Raw genomic sequence first — 20816 nt, 5'->3', positions numbered from 1 at the left:
TGGTTTACTGAAGGTTTGTTTACTCACATTTACATATATGCCTTTCAATACAAGGCAATGAAAATTCTTTTTGGAAGCAGGCGGGGGTCATAAAATATTCCAAGAACGCACCAGGTTGAGTAAATTTATTCTAGGTTGTCTACAAGTTTATGGTTTGTGCTCAGACGACTTCCTGTTGCTGTTATCAGAAAACCAGGGACATAGCTTTATGGCTGAGTTAACTCGTTTAGCGCCTAACAGAGTGATTTACTTTGAAACTTCTAAGTATGGTCTCGTACATGTTACATGCTAAGTTTTGTTCCTAGTGATCACTGCATATATAGCAATCACATGATCACACTTAATATTCTGATGGTTTTATTAACAAGTATATAATACATATATTGCATACTGTATATAGTATATGAGGACTGTACAGTACAAATTTATGTTCACAGTTTGACATGACAAAATGTCATTACTGAATTCCCATTGGACTACAGAGTAGAAACAGAGAAGGTACATTAAACATTCACATCTTTAGTAAGAAAGATTACCAAAATGTTTCAGTATTTGCAAGTATACTAATGCATGCTAAAAACCTTTACCCACTCAGTCTTATTAGCTTATAAAATATATTACACTTTATTAAAAATTTCTGCATAGTTTATACAAGTATTAAAGTACTGTAAATGTAATAATCCTGCTATACTTGCAGGTATAGTTTAAGAGATGCTAAGCAGAAAGATTATTTTGACCCTCTAACACTAAGTACATAACAGCAAAAAAAACAAAAACAAAAAGTGCTAGTATTTGTAAAACATAGTATTGTTGTAGCCCTCGTTTAATGCATGTAAAATGGCTTTGTAAAGGTATTATTTCTTAAGTAAATTTGCAATCATTTAGAAATTGTTAACCTTGACCAAGAAGAGAATAAAGACAACTCTGAGCAACTTCATGTATGACAGCATTTCCTTCAAGATGACTGTCTATTTTCAAATCAACCAAATTATTTTAAAACATTAGATCTTTAAGATTGTCTAAAACAATCTAATTAAGAATGATGTGCAGATATACAGTATCAGCAATATGGTCTTTCAGATTCCACATTAGTGCAACACTGATAGTGCAGATGGGTGTTTAATAAAATATACATGTACATATATAGTTCCCCTGTAAATCTGTTCCAAGGCTCTTGAAACTTGTGTACTTAGCAATTCCTTAGTTGAACATAGCTATACTGCTAACACATTCTCCAAACCAGGTGATTTAGAATGTTAATGCCCATTGATGATGTAGATTCACATTTTAGAACTCTAAGATATGATGGATTCAGATTTAATTTTTCTGACTTCTTTTCCAAGTTGACACTTGGATGATAATCAAAGAAATTCTATAACAAATGGAATTTATACAATACTAACTTCATGTTTACAAATCATTCTCATCAATTTAACATATTACAATTAAAATCACCATTGATAGTAACACGGCACATCATCCAAACCACATGTTCAAGGGCATTTCATCTTGTATTTGAGGTCTTCCTCAATAACAGCTAAGAATGACTAAGAGACTAAATTTCTCAACTATCATAGTAAAATACAAATATATATAAAAAAAGAAAATTTGGTAAGAGCCAATTGGTAACTGAAGTATATAGACCAGCATGGGAACAGAGAATGGCCTTTCTGTGTTGCTTTTCTTACAGAGATAAAATGGATCTTTGTTAATGAACTGTTAACATAATCTAAGCAAGCTGAATAGTCACAGAGTCTTTGCAGGGTCTTACTTATTCTTTTGAGCAAATTTAAATATACCATAGCAAACACATCAAATTTCATGAGAACCCATGAAGCTTTCTATTAAGTGGACTCAGACTCAAAGCTGATTATTCAAAGAAGATCAATTCTACCCTTTCTCGCCCCTTTTCCCACCTTTTATATGGGTTGGAACATATAAACTGGTTATCTCCATCAAAACAAAAAAGTTCCTTGCATTCCTACTTAATTCTTCCATGTATTGTGGAAGAACCATTTCAAGAAATAAACACTTTGGCATGAATGTGACTAAGCATTTACAATACAGACAATACCTATTTTTCCAAGAGCCATTTTTATCCCTCAATTCATGTCATGGTTGCAAAAAAAAAAAAAAAAAAAAGCCCAATTAGATTGTTTTTAATATTCTAAACAAATTTTGCAGTGCTTAAAAAATAAAAGAAAAACCAAGTGCCAAGATAACAAATTACTTTGCATTTCTCAACTACATTTCCTTCCAGTAGGTTCAGAGGGCTGATGGGTGGGATCTCTTAGGTACACAGTCCCTACAACTAACTTTTATTAACATGGTGCCCTCAAAGCAAGCTCCCCACACAATTTTGAAGGCCTCCAGAATGATTCATTCACTGATGTTTTAAGAGCAGTAAGTGTATTCCTCCCAGTTAAGGTTGTGTTGGATCCTGAGTTGTGGCTGGGATGAATCTTCAGGATTCCATTCTTCTCTCTTCTCCATCTTTTATGGAAGGATGAAGGCGCATTTGGTTGTATGCACCCACATTTGACCACCGTTGCCCACTTTTTTCAAATTTAGGACCAATGGCATTTCTATGCATGAATTATTTTATCGGCATTTAGACTATGGTGCTCAAAAGCCTGCTTTTGAAAAACTTCCCCCAAATACTGGTGTCATTTATCTTGACCATAAACACGAGTCATTTGCAGTTTGTTCTTCTGACAGGATACTCGATAGTGACAGGAGATTGCCACCTCCAGCAGTAAACGTTTGGGAATTTTTGAGCTACATATTTGAATCCCTGAACTGTAGTTTTCTATATTTTTCGGAAATCTGCTCCCTAAATAAAGGTATGTGCGCTTCACAACTATTTATATTTACAAATAGTGTCACTCAGGTCTTAAATTGAATGAATCTACTAAAGCATTAGCAGATGCTTATTTATGATATGTGTCATGAACACAAATGACAGCCAATTTGGCACTTTACAGCTCACACAGAAGAGTTTCTGTATGAAAGGTATAATTAATTTGCTATGGGAATACAATTACCACTCAGCATTTCCCTGTTTGCAAAAAAACCTATAAGTGTGTTGGGTAAAAGAAAGGCCATCCATATTCTTACCCAAAAGATCTTTTACCATTACTAAGTAAATTTTTTTGTGGCATCCCTACTATCAATGCTTGATGACCCAGATTAAGGCCATTGTAGGAATGGAGATAGGTGTGTGGATAACCCATTGGTATTTGGCTTTGCAGTCTGGTTCTGCACAGATGAATGTGCACAGAGATTGAAGCTCTGGGAATGCACTGCACAACTAACCAAATGAGGAAATCACATCGAGAACCCCTAGCCCAGGAGAAATGGCCAGCTTCCTCCTTTGTCCCCCCCAACCCCTGTTCAATGCCCCTTCCCTCCGACTCCATGCTACGCGAGTACAGCATCCATCCCTTGAACTGACAGACATCATCCACCTACATCAGCAGCTCTCGCTCCTCTCCCAATGGTGGCAAAGACCTCCTTATTAGCTGCAGGCACAAAGGTGGGTAAAGGACTTAATTTAGATGAAGTGATAAATCCAAGTTTACAAGCAAGATTTACGAAGGACAATGGAAGAGTTGGTTGTTCTGGCCTGAAATCTTGCTGCACTTCTGGCTAACCTGTGAAAGGGTCTACCCTTCTTTCCACTGTCAAGCACAAAATGCGATCACAGGGCACAGAGGTATGAAGTCTCTGGCAAGGACTAGCAGGCTGGATACTGTATTTCTCATACATTTACTTTGACATTCTTTTGAGGAATACATGGAGAAACTGACAATTGGTGATGTTAGTTTACATGTTCCCTTGTTCTCATTACATTAAACGTATCTGTAAGAAGGGTTTGCTTAGCATCCCCGGAAAAAAAAAAGAGTGTTCACATTCTTTAGGTCTGACCCGTGGTAAGAAGAGGAAGGATTAGAGAGTATGTACTACTGACCATATGGAAGTTTGAATGATATAAATCCAGAGATTCAGACCAGCTGAATCAAAATTAAAACGTACATGTAAAAAACGAGTTAGATAATGGAAGGAGGACAGAGAGAGAGCTGGGAGAGTGGGGAGCCGCGTAGAGGTGGGAGACGGCGGCATTCAGACCAGCATGTGGCGTTTCCTATGTAGGGCAAGGTGGTCAGAGCGGGAAAAGCTGCGGTCACAGTCTGGACACTGGAAAGGTTTGATTCCAGTATGTTTTCGGAAATGTCTTGTTAGTTCATCAGACCGCGCAAACTTCCATGTGCATCCTTCCCATGTACATTTGTAGGGTTTTTCTCCTGCAAAAAAGAAAAGAGTTTATTTTTTCTAAAAGCAAAAGGATAATAATCAATAAACACTGACTGTAAAGTTAAGATTTTTGAGCTAAACCTCTTGACGAATATTATTTCCAAGATATATTCATATATTTGTCCATCAATATAAGTGCCTTATAAACCACTATAGGACAAGCAAGAAAAAAATGAATGAATCCTCTTACTATTTAACTGGCTCTCTGCCATAAAAAGGGGACGGTGGATTTTAAGGGTTCTTAAAGCATAAAGGCACCAAAATCCATTCTGAGAGGCTAAATAATTTTGCTTTTGTCTTCAACAGTAAGGATAAATGACTTAAGAAACACCTGGAGATATTGTATTTGTATATCTCCAAGTCTTAAACTGACTTAAGAGCTTGGTTATATCTACTTAATGAGAAGTCCAAATTGAAAGTTCGTGAGATTTTATTTTTTTCAATAGTTTTCTAAAAATATGAAGTCTCCATCAACTGAACTATATGTCAGGGATTTCAACATCTTTTTTAAGTCAATAACAACTACGCCTAAGTATAATGCTTAGATTCAGAAGTACTAAAAATCCCCACCCTGTCAGAAGCCAGGTTTCTCCAAGTCCTTCCTCTGGGATAACGGTAATTTGCAGGTGAGGAACAGAAGACCCTAGTGGGAAACTCATAGGCAGAGCCAGGATAAAGGCCCTTACAAATAAAAAGGCTGTTAATGGCAATCTTACATGTTTAAATTAGTAACAATGGACATCACAAATTAATTCCCATTTACTATCCCCTGTTCTCCAGAAATCTTACAGGATTGCCATTCCTTGGTATTTCAATTAGGTATTCAGAATTTGTATTATCTGCTTTGCTGCACAGAAAATAAATGCTAGGAGGCATTTTTCCTACATCTGAATTGTTATCCAAATAGTCAATGTCTTTTTAATCTTAAGCTGGACTTTGGTAACATCCACCTCTTGGGTCCCATTAATGCCCCAGCAATGCTTTTATAACTCTATTTAGCCTTGCTGATTGGGTGTTCCTCATAACATATGGCTATCACCCTCAGCTCTCTCCTTGGGAGCATTATGACAAAACCAAAGAACAGCTGTACGGAGGATGATTTTCCCTCAGCCTCTCTCCCCAGGATTCACTGAAAAACTTCCTCCACTCTGTCTGACACTTTCCTTCCTTTTCTCCTCCAAATCCCAGATTCTCCTCTTTTAAATATGCCTAATAAGAATAACTCATAAGACTCAAAAAAAAAAATCCACATTCTGAGTTAAGGACAATATACACAGAGTTATTTGCTGTTATACTAGAATTTCACATCAAAGAGTTTGAGATTAGGTTAGATAAGGTCTACCGTAAACATTAATCACCAATACCAATTAATCAGGTTGTTTAAAACATTTTTATACAAATTCCTTAAGATGTTTTGCTAAAAAATGTTCAACAAGAGCCCACAGAACAATTTTATGTTTCCCTTCACCTATACAACAATTTTCGTAAGATCTGGGTGCACATTCTATACTCAATAGCGGGCAAGATGGAAAATACTCTAGAACAAATATGGCAAGCAATCACATAGAAATTCCCTCGGTTTTAGAAGAGAGTAATTACCCAAATTTCTTCACTTTTCTTTCCTTCAGTGACAGTCTTCCATTTGAATTCCATTTCTATAAACTGCTTCATTTGTTCAGCATAAAGAACTGTTTTTTCGCTATTATTAATTTGATAATGTACAACATTTATCAAATGAGAGTCCATATGAAGATCACATCCTTGATGAACAGGCCCATGGTTAAGAGCACTTTCTTCTCTGTTCCAGTGGAGGTTCTGTCCCTTTCTCTCTCCCTAACTAGAGAGTACAGAACTGCAAGTGATTGTGAGGGACCCTGTTACAGAGATAACCATGAAATCTACTCTAAATTATTACAAAAGTAAATCATTATCAAAAACTTCATTTTCATGACAGAGACATTTGTACAGAACTATGGTAACTTTCAAAATGCCTGAAAAAATTTCATTATAACAACCTCGGAAAGCTAGAACGTTTATCTTAACATTCCATTGTAATACTTCTCAAGAAGGAAGATGAAGTGAGTCTTGCATTTCTGATACCTGTATGTGTTCTTCTGTGTGCTTTCAAGTGAGAGCTTTTAGTGTACACTTTGTTGCATCCGTCATAATCACATCTGTGTATCCTCCGCTTCCTCTGGGTGTCTGGAGATTCCACAGGCAACGGTCTCTTCCCAGGCTGCACTATGACTGAAGGGTGATTCCTACGGAAGCCAATGTTAAATGCAAAATGTTGAGTGAATGGTTCTTCCTTTCCTTTAGTCTACCAAAAGCATTAACAACACCGGGCAAAAACAAACGAACAAAAACACCCAACAAATAAATAAAAAGAAATTAGCTGATCAACCCAAGAAGCACTGCTATATTCATTCAACAAACATGGAGTGAGCACCTACCATGAGCCAGGCACTGTGCTTGGCACCGGGACACAAAGCTGAATTAAAACAGGGTTCCTGCCCTCGAGGAGCTCACACTCTAGGGGGAGACAGACATGGAGATAAGTAATGACAGCAAGAAGGGTTAGGTGCTACGCTAGAGGGTGGTGCAAAGTGCTAGGAGAGGCTCTTTCCCTCAGTAAATATTTGCCTACTGATAGAATTTTGTGGTCCTAGGCAATGCTGAACACCGTACCATGTTTTTTCACAGGCTGCCCCCATTTTCATTTTGTTTTTTAGGGAAAGATGTGAAAGGTCAAATTTGTAAGTCTCAGGTAACCACACTGTAGGTTGTATCTCTACATTTTATCCTTTACATAATTGGCATTTAGTTGGAGTCTCTTAAAAGATCGCCAATTCACATCTGATTTTCAAATGCTGGCTCTTCCAGAAAAAGAAAAATATATATATAGGCACTGCTGCCTTCACAAACTCAAATCTTTAGTGGTACTGTTACTCCTCCTCTTAGAGGGAAAACTTCAGGGCAGAGCTAGCAGTCAGGCAAGGAAGCCCCTCATCCATTACGCGGGCTCCAGAGTGCAGTGCCAGCTCCCTCACCGGGATTATTCTCACAGACCCCCACGCCTGCATCTGCACACCTTTCTAGGGTGGATGCGAAATCAAACCAAGGTCAACATCGTTACTCTGAACTTTCTCTTTTTCAGAAAGGAAGCTGGTGGAGAGAAAAAGCAGAGGGGGAAGAGCTGGGAAAAGTCAGTAGTTTTTCTCAGGTTTCCTCTGCTGATTAACGTAAGTTATTAAAAAGTTCTAATCCATTCATTCACTTTCCTGATGACTAATCACTTGACCCATTAAAAGCTTATGTAGTGAGCCTCCAACTGTAATGAAACACTTTTTTCTTTTAAATTTGAATCTAAAGTTCTTAAAATGTTCCGAGTAACATGTGAATGTTTTGTACAAGTGTGTAGACGGAGGAAAAAGACTGGTGAAAAGGAAAAAAAGAATTTGATGAGGGTAAACACTCAAGCTTGTGAGATAAACAAGGATAAGAAAATTTAGCCATAAAAATCAAAAGGGAGTCCCTGAAATGAAACTTCTTTTTTTTTTTATCTTGGTAAAAACTTAAATACACATCCCTTATCAATAACTTTTTCAGGCACGCTAAGAAGTGAGTAGGAAGAGAATAAAAGGTGCGTTTATTTTAAGTGGTCTTACTTATTTCTCACTTTTATTATTAGCAAAGAAACCTGTCAGTTTTGAGTATCACTTCACCTTCCTACCCTGTTGCTCAGAGGGGGGATACAGAAAAATAAAATAGCCAAGTTTAGATACACAGAAAAGTAAACACGAACTAGAGCAGGGGAAAAAAAAGAACAAGAACTGCGATTATATATATGTACAACCAAATAGAGAAAATACAGAAGTGAGGGGTTTATGTACAGATATAGTTTTTATAAAGCTGAATTATTAATTTAAAATTCTTCAATTAAAAAAAGTTAGTTTTAACTTTCAACTTTGATGCCATAGATTGAAATGTTTCATCTTCATTAAGACTTTCAGGAAACAAAATGCTGAGGGTAAAAACAGAGTGGTTAAATAAATCTTGCATCCCTCTGGGATAGTGGGAGAGTATCCCAGATGACTTTAGAAGTCTCTTGCAACTATTCGATTTTATGGGCTGAGAATCTGTCTAAGTCTGTGCAGTAGTCTGACTGCTCTTTTCAGTTGCTCATTTTGTATATAAAGGTATGCTAAAAGGCTGTGTGCTCCAAACTTAAATCCCAGCTCTGTCACTGATAGTCCCTATGACCCCCGGGCAAAGTATTTATCCTCTCTGTGCCTCAGTTTCCTCTCTGTAAAATGGGGATGATGATGATAATATGATCTCAGAAAGCTGTTATGAGTAATGTACACAAAGTACTTAAGAATAGTATCTGTTTCAGATGTAAATCTACTAAACGGTAGCTGTTAATATTTAGAGACTCCGATACCCATTTGCAAACTCTGCAAAGTTGTTAAATTTCATGAGCAGTTTCTTTGGGATGTCCCAACACCACATCAGGACATCTCTACTCCAGCTGATGTCTACCTTGAAAGGCAGTGTCATTCTAAGAGTAGTTGGCAGCCCCATCTCTAAAGAACCAGATGCTGGTACAGGCTGAGGCTATCTATCTACAAGGGTCTTGGGATCTCAGCCATTTTGGTCTCCTCATTGCTTATTTTTAAAGTGGTTGTTTGGGATCATTAAAACCAAGAAGTCAGAATGGCTACTAAATATCAGAGACCGGGTCATTGTTTTGCACTAAGCCAACTCCTCTTAAGTTTACTACAACTCACATACACAACTAAATGGGAGAAATCTGATCCTCAAGCTCTTTGCTCAAAATATATTTTCACACATGTAAATATATAACAACAGGAATTTGATACATGTTTGAGTGCCTTTAAAAATAATTCTAGGGCGGGCTCAGCAGCATAGCAGTTAAGCTCGGCGCGCTCCACTTCGGCAGCCCGGGGTTCACGGGTTCAGATCCCTGGGCACACACCTACACACCGCTCATCAAGCCATGCTGTGGCAGCGTTCCACATACAAAATAGAGGAAGATGGGCACAGATGTTAGCCCAGGGCCAATCTTCCTCAAGCAAAAAGAGGAAGATTGGCAACAGGTGTTAGCTCAGGGCCACTCTTGCTCACCAAAAAAAAATAATAATAATTCTAAAGCTGTAACTCGATGATCAAGCAAATGGATTTCAAAGCTGTATTTTCAAGTCAGCCTCTGTAAAGGAAGGCTTTCCTAAGGCTAATATCATTGGGGCCGCCTCACTGCAATGGTACTAGGCACCTGGTTTCAAGTGATTCTTTCCTGACTAGCTGGTTTCCTCTGTGGGCTGCTACTGGGCACACTCCAAGATATTACTTAATCACACTGAGACAGTTACTCGAAGAGTACATGTCACAGTTGTGGCTAATCTGTTGAATTTTTTGAGAGGCAAAATGCATTCTTAGGTCAGCATTAGAATAAGCATATTACTCATTAATCATTAAAAGCTATCAAGCTTGAGACCATCAAAAGAACATTACTTAAAATAAGAAAGAAAAGGGAAAAAGTGTTTTCTTTTCAGCAGTATTCAGAGCACAGATATTGCCTTCAAATCTTCTGTAGTGTTTTACATTGTAATTCGTAATAACCGAGATTTTGGAATAACCCCCTTTCAGTCAATGGATCCCTCCTTATGTGGACAGTTGGCTTTACAGCATCTTTTCCATCACCTGTGCAGGAATAATTACAAGTCATGTTGCCTGTTACTTTGTCAGAGACATTATAAAAAGAAGTAATTCAGCCTACAAGATATGTCCATTTGGTCAGTCTTTCTCTAGTGCACAAGCAGATGCAATTGGCTAGATATGGGCTAAAAACGGCAGGACGAGCACTCATCTGGAAGCAGATGAGGCCCAGGCCCCCTCTGCTGTTAACAATGTGATTACCGGCGAGTCATCTAATGTCTTGGCTCATCAGTTCTCTCTTTGCTCTGACTTCCACGTGCTTGTTACGGGAGAACGAAATAACTCCTTTGAAAACACTTGGAAAAGTTTCCTTTTTGTGGGGAAGGGGGCGCTACACAATTGTGAAGGGCAATAATGTACAAGTTCATCAGATGCTCTCTCCCTCTGATGTAACTGGGTAAGAAGATTCACTCCCTTCTTTATCTATCAGGGCGTATGACAACCTCCCCCAAATTGACTATGATTTGCTGCAATGGGTAATTAATAAATGAGCTACTATGAAGTCACCTACTTGGGTTGAATGTGGATACAACTAGAATATACGTGAAGTTCCAGAAAATAGCTGTTCTAAAGCCAGAAAATTCAAATTCTGTGGCAGAACTGATTGTGCATGGGAGAGGTGTGGAGAAGACAACATAGAAAGGTGGGCAGAACATTTGTTCAAGTTGGAGAAAAAGTGATATGGGAGGAAGATGATGGAAGTGACTGAGGAGAGAATAATTGTTGCCTTTGTACTTGGAAACTGGCCACTAAATCCCATGTTGACATCATAAGACACGACAATTACAACAAGAAAAATAATTACAACCAATAATGAAAATAAAGAGGAAACAGGCAGGAAGATTCAGGGAGTAGCCCAAGGTCACACATATGGTGGAGAGCAGAGCTGGGAGATCCAAGATGTTGGATCCAAACGTTACTTTCTTAACTGCTACAAACACAGCCTCCCCACAGGTAATCACTGGTAGAAGTTAAGGATGTCTACAGCGGTAAATCCCATTAATGATGTTATTTGACCTGTGTGTGGCACCATCACATTACAGCAAGTTAGACCTAAAACAAACCACCATTCAGGTGCTTGGATGCTGACCAATACAGCATAAACTTCCTACCGGATGGCAGTTCTAAAGCAGACTGAACATTCTAGGGGCAGACGTGATTAAAAAGACCACAGAACACACTTCTTTCAATGCTGAGCTTCTCTGAGCTACATGGTCAACCTTCTGTTGCCACCACTATTTACAGGACTTGTTTTGGAATGTCTTTCTTGGGCTTGTGGTTGGCCTGAAAATTCTAATTAAAGACATGCCCTATCGTAGAAACAGTATATTCTATGAGAAGTGACAACTGGAAGGATGATGTGCTGCCCACGTGAAAAGTTTTCATGATCCAACCTTAAGTGGAAAATCTAGAACACCAAATTCAATCCACGTTGGGATTAAGATTATGAGAAAACTAGGTATATATAGTCTGGAAGGATGAAAAAACCAAGATAAAAACGATTTATGTGGTAAGACGGCAAATCATAGATGACCAATTCACTGAAAACTTGACATAATTGTCATAATGCTGTTGATGTAACAGAGGACATTGTTTTTGGAGAGAGTCTCCCATCTTGCCCAATGGCTACAAAGTGTTCCTGGCAATCCACACCACACCATGTGTTGGAAGCTCGTGCTTCCATTCCAGGTCCCAAGATACACGCTGCTATGCAAATGCAGGGTAGACCTAAATATACTTACTCTTGCAACAATGCTTGCGGGGGGGACACTGAGTTCATTAAAGGGGGTGACATTTCTTCAGGATAATAATCTGTCCTCTGCGGTTCGATCCCAGGTTCTATTTTAATTTTTTTCTGTAATATAGGCTTCTCATAGGATTCAATTACAGGTACTAAAAAGCAAAAATAGAAAAGTCACTCTGGATACAATTTACCAATTTCAGCTCTTAAAAGCTGATGGCACAGCTTCTATCTACAACACTGATGTGTGACCATTTATTTGCCTTTGGCAAAATTACAGCAGAAAGGAATCCGTGGGGGATTCTTATTTCTTCTGATCACTATTTTGCCAGCAAGCAGCATACATAGAAAGCTGGACTTTTAAGACATCAGCCCCAAAATGATTCTTCCCTTTTGATTTTTGGTTATCTCCTTTTAACCCCAATCTTCAGCCTATGACCGACCAGTCAGTAAACAAGGTGGCTTTTAATAGCCATTAATTATCACCATGATCTAAAAATATTTATTAAATGCCTTTTTGCACCTAGAACCATGTCAGCATTCAATAAAGCAAAATATAAAGTCAAGATTTTTACTACCCCAAAGCTGACAATTACAGAGTGAAAGTAATCATTTCATGGCATTAAACAGACAGCCTGATTCTTGGGAGCTCTTCCAGTATCAACACTTAAAAAAAAAAGGAAATGCCTTAAGCAGACTCGAAGTCTAATATTTCCTTTTAAGAGCTCAACAGCTCTTGGCTCTTTGCTCTCTCACCCAGTCTGGGTGGGGAAGACCCCGTATGTACACTAAGTGGGAGCGGCAGTGTGGATTAGTAGCAGAATTTACCTTGCATGCTACTATTGGAATTTTCCATCTCCTCCGACAAGGAGACCATGAGTGGCTGCTGGAGGTGGCTGGTGTACATAAAGGGGACGGGCTGCACCACAACCGGCTGGATGACCGGTAGGATCCCTGGGCTCCGAATTCCGTGCCGGGAGAGGGCTGCGGCCATCACCGGTGGCATGGACAGCGGCATGCTGAAGGGCTGCACACCCGGGGGAGGGGGTGAGTACTTTTTCATCGGTGGGCTGGAAGAAGGCATGCTCAACCCAGGGGAGGCTCTCCGGTGCGAAGACTGGAACTTCAGTGAGGAAGGAGAACTCCCAGCAGAAGGTGGTGAACTCCGCTTGTTCACGGTGAGGTCCACTGGCTCCATCTGCATCCCATGCGACAGGCCTTCCGGGGTCTGGAAGAACTTATCCGGTAACGGTGTGGAGTAGATGACTCCATACTTGTTAGGCTTCATCGACTCCATGTAATTAGACGGGTATGACTGTTGGAAAGGACAAACAGAAACATGTAAACAGTCAAATAACCACATGAGCTTGAAACATGAATTAAGATGAAAATATACAATAAGGCACTTTCAATTACAGGGGCTTTAAGAAGTAGTTTGAATTTAGATATACGCTTGACCTTAAAAAAATGCTATGGGAGAGCTGGTCTGATAAACATAAGAACTAAGGTTAATGTGGTTACTGTGTCACATGAAAAATCTCAAATTTAATTCTAAGATGATTTCTATGTCAAATGCCAAGTTCGAGGCTGATATCTGGCAAAATTCTAAAACGGATTTTAAAACAGAAGGCTTACGGGCCTTTATTATTAAGAGTCAGTGTTGGGGTTCACCAAGAACCAGTCAGGTCAACTAAGCTTGTTGCTTTTCTGATGGGGTTTCATAATTGGCAGGAAATGCTCTCTAGCTTTAGTGTCTTTCATCTCAGCAGCAGGATGTTGAACATTTCTCATGATACACTTGTGTATAATATGGAGAATGGAGCTGATGGTAGTACCTCTGGATGGTACTTTAGCCAATGACCAATCCATGTCTAGAGTGACCAAGAGTCCTGGTTTGTCCGGGACAGTCCTGGTTTTAGCACTAATAGTTCTATATCCCAGGAAATGCCTCAGTCTCAGGCAAACCAGGATGGTCAGTTACCCTACACACCCATATACTGAAGGCCACCCACACTAGGGTAGTTATGTCCTTGTACCCAATTGGTTCAATGGTCTTATTCATAGCTTGAATGAAGCTGTAGGAGATGACTTGATTTCCTAATTTGTGGATGACACAGAACGGTAAGAAACAGCTCATATAACTCAAATAAGGACACGTGAGGCTCGAAGTGACCTGCACACAAGCTGAGGCCCAGTGCTCTCTCCTCTACACCTTGCTACCCTCTCATGGAAAGAGGCTAGAGGACAACCTAACAAGCTACTGGAGGAGAGGCAAAATGGTTTGTTTCCTCCAAAATCTAAGATCTGTTCCACAATTAACCTAATTTACCTTCAAATACCTTTCTCTCTTTTTTTCTTTTTGTGAGATCAGCCCTGTGCTAACATCTGCCAATCCTCTTTTTTTTTTTTTTTTTTTGCTGAGGAAGACTGGCCCTGGGCTAACATCTGTGCCCACCTTCCTCTACTTTATATGGGATGCCGCCACAGCATGGCTTGCCAAGCAGTGCGTCGGTGCGCACCCGGGATCCGAACCGGTGAACCCCGGGCCACAGCAGCGGAGTGCGCGCACTTAACTGCTTGCGCCACTGGGCCAGCCCCGCCTTTCTCTCTTATAATATCAGGATAACCTAACTCTTAGCTACCAGCTTTAAATATAAATCAATCATAATAATCGTACACTATGTACTGCCCTTGGCCATGGGGTTCACTAAAATTACTTCTATTCCTTAACTAAAATGAAAAAAAATTCTTGGTTGTAGAATGCTTTTTTACAAAGTAAACTCAAGCCATTTTCTTTACTTGTAGGCATTTCAGGGAAACTGAAATTTTTAGTGATAACATATCAAGTCCGCCTGCAGAAAACTGTATTTGAATGTCTTATAGTGAAAGGGATAAGCAACATACTGTGCCTCTCTTCCAGCTCTAAAATCCTATGCGTTTATGATTCTGAAGCAATACTAGCTCAAGATACAACCCAGAAAACCCACCAATGGGGCCTTATAATTAAACAGCTTAAATGCACTGTTAATTTCTGAGCCTCCACGGCCCCTCCAGTGAGTTATAAATAACTCTGAGGTAGCAGTGCTTCCGACTGGAATTACTAGTGAGATCACACCCTTTCCTCACTAGATGAAATCTCCACCTGGCTATGCATCAGAATTACTTGGGCTATTTTCAAAACTCAGATGGCCTGGTCTCTACTCCAGGCCTACTGAGCATCAGAGTATCAGGGAGTAGGGGGCCAGGCAGTATTTATCTTTATCTGGTTCTGATGTCAGCTTCTCATCATTAAGATTATGTGTTTTGGGGGCCGGCCCCATGGTGTAGCGGTTAAGTGCACGCACTCCGCTGCTGGTGGCCAAGGTTCGGATCCCGGGTGCGCACCAACACACGACTCGTCAGGCCATGCTGTGGCGGCGTCCCACATAAAGTGGAGGAAGATGGGCACGGATGTTAGCCCAGGGCCAGTCTTCTTCGGCAAAAAGAGGATTGGCATGGATGTTAGCTCAGGGCTGATTTTCCACACACACACAAAAAAAAGATTATGTGTTTTGTTCTTCTGTCCTTTCTTTCTTTATCCATATCATCATAATCTGCATAATCTCCTAGAACAGATTCCTGCAGTCTGGTGCACATCTCTCTGGGGATACTGAAGATGGTTATAGATGATACAGGATGAACAAACAGTGCTTTAAAATAGTTACATGTTTATTTATATGCATAAGAAAATACTGTTTTGTTTTTTTTATAGTAGTGATATAAAGTTCCCTTTTAAAAGACATTTATTATGTTAAAAAAGCAATTCTATAAGAGAGCAAGAAAAATTACTAACTAAATATCAGAACTGCAGGTACTAAGAGGATATGGCAAAACTTGCTAGGGTGGTATTGAATGCTCACCTTCCAGCAGGTAGTGAGGTTAAAATTAAAACTAGATTCAACGGGATAACCTATGTAATGAGCTTAACACACACTATGGTCCTAGGAGTCCCTTCTCTTTCTTTCTTATACAAGACATGTGCACTGTATGGGCTTTGATCCTCCCAATCAGGGCTTCTCAAACTCTACTGTGCAAAGGAATTGACCTAGGGATCTTGTTAAAATGCAGATTTTGAATTACTGGGGAGTGGCCCAAGGTGCAGAGACCACCCTTTCAATAGCACGGCTCTCAATGATAGAGATATAGAATAAAGATATGAATTTTTAATATTAAAATTTGGTAAATCATTTAGATACAATTTAAGGGGAGAAAAGAATTTTCACTAATAATACTGCTTAAAAACAAGGACATGAAGGATATAAAATCAGGAAATACAAAATACATAATATATATAAAAATATTTTGTTGTGTTTAAAAACAGCTTTGAGTTATGTACCAAGGATCAAACAAGGAAAAGACTATTTCTATCTTTCTTTAGAACCAGCACACACAGGTACACTACAAGGTGAGAGGCCCAAAACATACTGTGATATTAATATTAAATATATGTAAATTTAAGTATTAAAATAGGCAATATTAAAAGAGGCACAAGGTTCACTAACAAAAAAATATTACAAATTATGTACAAGGAGGGCTTAAGGAAGTAATTAAATACAGGGGGAAAAAAGATTTCTCCTAGTTCTAAAGTTTAACCTGCTTTACATAATTCTCTAAAGGGCAAAAGCTCTGATATTAGGAAAAAAAAAAAACTTCAGGAAATGGGAGGCAACATTAATTGTTTCTACTCACCAAAATGTAGCTTCTCCCTTATTTTCAGCCCTATTCTTCAAAGACCTCCCTATGACCTAGATTTTAATGCCAAGTTATTGGCAGCTAAATAGTAAGTTAAATGAGGACACACTTTTATTGCTGTGATTGCTGGATTTTTTTATCTGTGGGGTGAGTTTAAGGAAAGTAGGAATTTAGAACTTGGGAGATTTGCAAATTTAATAATATTCTCAGGTTTCTCAAGCCATAAAGAAAGAGAAAGCCACACATAAAGCCAAGTTTTGTAAACATCGCCGAGAGTCTGCTCTCCAGGGAACGCTCCGTCCCCTACACGGATGTGCGGTGTTTGTATGGCCACAGGGCTGAAACTAGTGAGATGCATTTGGACACACAACTGAGTACACAATTAACTATTTCCAGTCTGACTGCCTCACAAAGGGGTGAAGAAATGTGGTTCCTCAAACTGTCTCACTAGCAAATTTCACAGCAATGTTGAACAGAACCTTCTCTAAGACAAGCTTGCTTTAATTATTTGGGTGGAGCACACCAGCTACTGCAATCAGCTTGCAACAATCTGGTTCTCCACAGCATGAGGACTGATACAGGGCTTGCTTGAGATGTGTGCCTTGGGTGGGTACACCCCAGTAATAGTTGCTTCCTCTCTGTTCCAGATCATTTCTATCTTCTAACAAAGCAATGCATATAAGCTTGGCTGCAATGGCCCCAAATCCAAGTCAGAGGCATGTGTTGAGAAAGTGGAAAACGTGCCTGTGGCCACTGATGGACATCCGGTGCCCCATGGGCATACTGCTTCCCTGAGGAAGCCCCCTGTGCTGGAACAGAGCAGCCTGAAGACAAGACTGGAGCAAGGGTCTCCCCACCTCCCGACCCCCACTAGGTGGTAGTAATGGGTTTACTTTTCAAAAAGATCTGTTATTAAGAGACAAGTTCTTTCCTTCTGTTGTAACATGCAGTCAAGTGTTAGCACCTCCACACCGTGTGTGTTTATTTGCTGACTGCTTCCTCTCACTAGTATGGGAGACAAGGGCCTGGCAAAGATGCTCGATAAATACTTGACGAACGAACGAAGTGAACCAACACAGACTCTGAGCAAGGTTTTACAAATGACAAGGTGAAGGATAATACCAATTTTTTTGATTCTTGAAAAAATGATTTTAATTGTGACAGGGCAAAAGACACAGGGTTTGAATAATTTTCCAAAGCTGTCACTTTATACTAAAGTGAGAATTTCACTAGTTTCTTATTTTACTGCGAATAGTTTAGGTGAGTTTTCCATTACGAGTCTGTTGCAGTGGATGGAATGACTACACAACATGGATGAAGTCTCCATTTCACTATTTGTTAGTATGAAAAAAAAGTGAACATCTGTGACAGGGTGATGGCAAGTCAAAGGAATCTTCATACCAAGGGTGGGGTTCCAAGTGCAGGAAGGCGTGGTGCATTTATAAACACACTCTCTGGAAACAGCAAATGTCATGCCCCCTATGCAAACAAAAGTAGAAAGCTCTCTTTCTACTAGGCTCAGAAAAGTCACGAAAAGTTCCCGTTAGAACACAGGAGAGGAACTACTGATTTTAAGCACTTCTCAATCTGCAAGGAGTCTGTGAGATGACAATTTTCATTTAGAAAAAGAAAGAAAAGAAAAGGAATACATTTTCTTCAAAAGTAATTTTCTTATAGGAATAGAATAAGAAAGAATACTTATTATTATTTTTTTTGTGAGGAAGATCAGCCCTGAGCTAACGTCCGATGCCAATCCTCCTCTTTTTTTGCTGAGGAAGACTGGCCCTGGGCTAACATCCGTGCCCACCTTCCTCCACTTTATATGGGATGCTGCCACAGCATGGCCTGACAAGCGGTGCGTCAGTGCGCGCCTGGGATCCGAACCTGCGAACCCCGGGCCGCCGAAGCAGAGCCTGTGCACTTAACCACTGCGCCACCGGGCCGGCCCCAATAAAAATACTTTTTAAAAATTTGTTTTCTTTCTCATAGCCTGAATTAAATTCTTTAATGTTCAACCTTCTTTGGAAATGTATTGGTAAAAACAATTCCTTCACATGTGCATTTTATAACCATGTGCTGTCTCATCTTTTACAAATTATAATCTCCAATTTTACAAATTAAAAAAAAGCAGAGGCTCAGGGAGCTGCTGGTAGTTTTGCCAACATCACACTGATAGTAAGTACCAGAGATCCACAGCACAGGGGGAAGGAGGGTCTACAAGGCTCCCCGTTCTTGAAAATTTTAACAGGAAAATCTGAAGCCTTACCATTTGCTTCAAAGCACAATGGTCAGCAGAGGACGGTATGAAGGCTGATACTTTGGCAAGAGAGAAATGACAGTTCCTCACTTTCTCTAAACTACTATAGAAAATCCCAGAGGCAGATTCTTCTGCTGTGCTCTCCCTTTAAGAAAACGGGGAGGGATGGGGGAGGATAAGTCACTGTAAAATATTTTTATTCATATGTGGAATTAAAAAAATCTTACAAATGTTAGAACACTGACCTGAAAAACCAAAGAGGTCAACCTTCAGGTCAAAGACAGAATTAAAAAGAAAAAGCAATGATAAATTAGGTTTAATACACTCCACCTACGCAGGCAGGAAAGAAGAAATATGAAGATTTAAGAGTGGAAACAAAAGCTTTTTACTTAATTTTATTAAGTAAAATAATCATAACACCCTACTCCCCAAATGTTTCAGTTAACTGAGGTTTCACTGAATTAAGAAAAAGAAACTTCATGGTAAGGAATGACACTAACTTTTGGTGAAACAATTTAATTAAATTCTATAATAGTTAGTTGAAGCTGAAAACTAGAGCGTGAAGGAGAAAAAGACCACTAATTGCAAAAATACCTCTACATATTTTAACTTCGTGTATTAATATAAGTTACAGCATTACAAGTATAACTGTCACTTCAGGTTCATTTTATTTCCATTTTTTCAGTTAAGTGCATTTCCTTGCACTTAATTATATCATACCAACTTAGCAATGTGGATCTTCATTTTAGCTTTAAATTAGGCTCCTGAGCCATATTTTCATGCTTGATTAAAGGCACTGGAAGTATATTGAATAGTAAAATGCATCATAGATGGTTCTGCATCATTTATAAAATTAATCATATTCTCCAGTACTAAAAACCCATTCACATTAAGGATATAATTAATGGGGAAATTTTATACCTTAATTTTCCTCCAACGTGATCATGCAATAGTTGGGGGGAAGGGGTGGATGAAAACAATGACAGCACCGAACAACATTAGAAGTCAATTTAGTTTTTTGATTAATAAAGTTCTTATTGCTCAGTTATTACCATATTCAGACACTCGGTTATCCAGTTATCACGCTGGAATGTAAATGTTATTTCCTTAAAGCCACTCTGACTTAACTTTTCATTGAACACAGTGGTAAACACTTCACTGGCTTAGTAATATCCACGGCAACTCAGTTCCAAGGGCCTCAGAGTGACCTCCATGTCTTGTATAAACATTTTTGGCAGGAATCTCCACAGGCAATGCATAAGGATGATCTAATTTTGCAAGCGTGTCATTACCAACCTTCAGATACACAACTCAGGCCAAGTTTTCCCCCTTGTGAATATTTTCCAAGCTCATGGAAGAAAAGAGCAAGACAGAGTGGGAGCGTTGCCTTAATATTTCATATTCACTAAACCAGATCCCCTCAAGTCTAAACCACTCCCTGCTTGGAAGTCAGACACCTTTCTGTTGTCACCCATGTCCCATCTCCACAGCACTAGCGTTGTACCTATATAAACACCTGGACTAATTACTAGTCTCCCGGTGGCTGAAAAGCATCTAGTGGGGCCTGGCTTACAAGAGGGGTGTTAGCGCTAAGGTGATGAAAAAGACAATGAACATAATTCTCTCTCAGCCTCAGACTCTTCCAACTGAAACGAAATTCCATCCTCACTGCCAAGTTCATTCTTTCGCTAGCTTCTCCTTAGTCATCTCTCATACAGCCATAGCTCCATATGGCTCCTGTCATCCCTTTTTAAGCAAATCATTTTATTCTTAATATATTTTTACATGCAAAAGGACTGAGGAGTTTTTTCTTTTCCAGGCTTCATCTTTTTAATGAGCTCTGTGAAGGACGTCCTACATGAGACCCAACTGAATGAATAATGTTTTTCTTCCAGGATTTAAAAAAAAAAAAAAGACATTCACAAACATTTTAAAGAAACTCTTCTATATCATCGGATTGGTGATCTTAAGTAAAACCACTTTTAAGTAATCATGTTCTTGATGCAGATTTCTTGTAGGTACATTCAGAAACTG

At 39.2% G+C, this 20816-nt stretch overlaps 1 protein-coding gene across 3 annotated transcripts in view; it reads right to left on the bottom strand.

The window, feature by feature from the left end:
• Positions 1–340: 340 nt before the first annotated feature.
• The window catches only part of KLF3 (KLF transcription factor 3), a 35876-nt gene continuing 15400 nt past the window's right edge, over positions 341–20816 (bottom strand). For all 3 annotated transcript variants that reach the window (XM_058546879.1, XM_058546878.1, XM_058546880.1), the window contains exons 3-6: positions 12623–13109; positions 11796–11946; positions 6415–6575; positions 341–4304 (exon numbers count right to left, since the gene is read on the bottom strand). In XM_058546879.1, the coding sequence (XP_058402862.1) occupies positions 4123–4304; positions 6415–6575; positions 11796–11946; positions 12623–13109 (981 nt within the window). In that variant the 3' untranslated portion in view covers positions 341–4122. The remainder of the gene's footprint in view (positions 4305–6414; positions 6576–11795; positions 11947–12622; positions 13110–20816) is intronic.

Source organism: Diceros bicornis, chromosome 8 (assembly GCF_020826845.1).
Source record: "Diceros bicornis minor isolate mBicDic1 chromosome 8, mDicBic1.mat.cur, whole genome shotgun sequence".
In the NCBI taxonomy this organism is placed as follows: Eukaryota; Metazoa; Chordata; class Mammalia; order Perissodactyla; family Rhinocerotidae; genus Diceros; species Diceros bicornis.
Note: the sequence above shows the minus strand (reverse complement) of the source record. Positions and strands in the feature narration are given on the sequence as shown.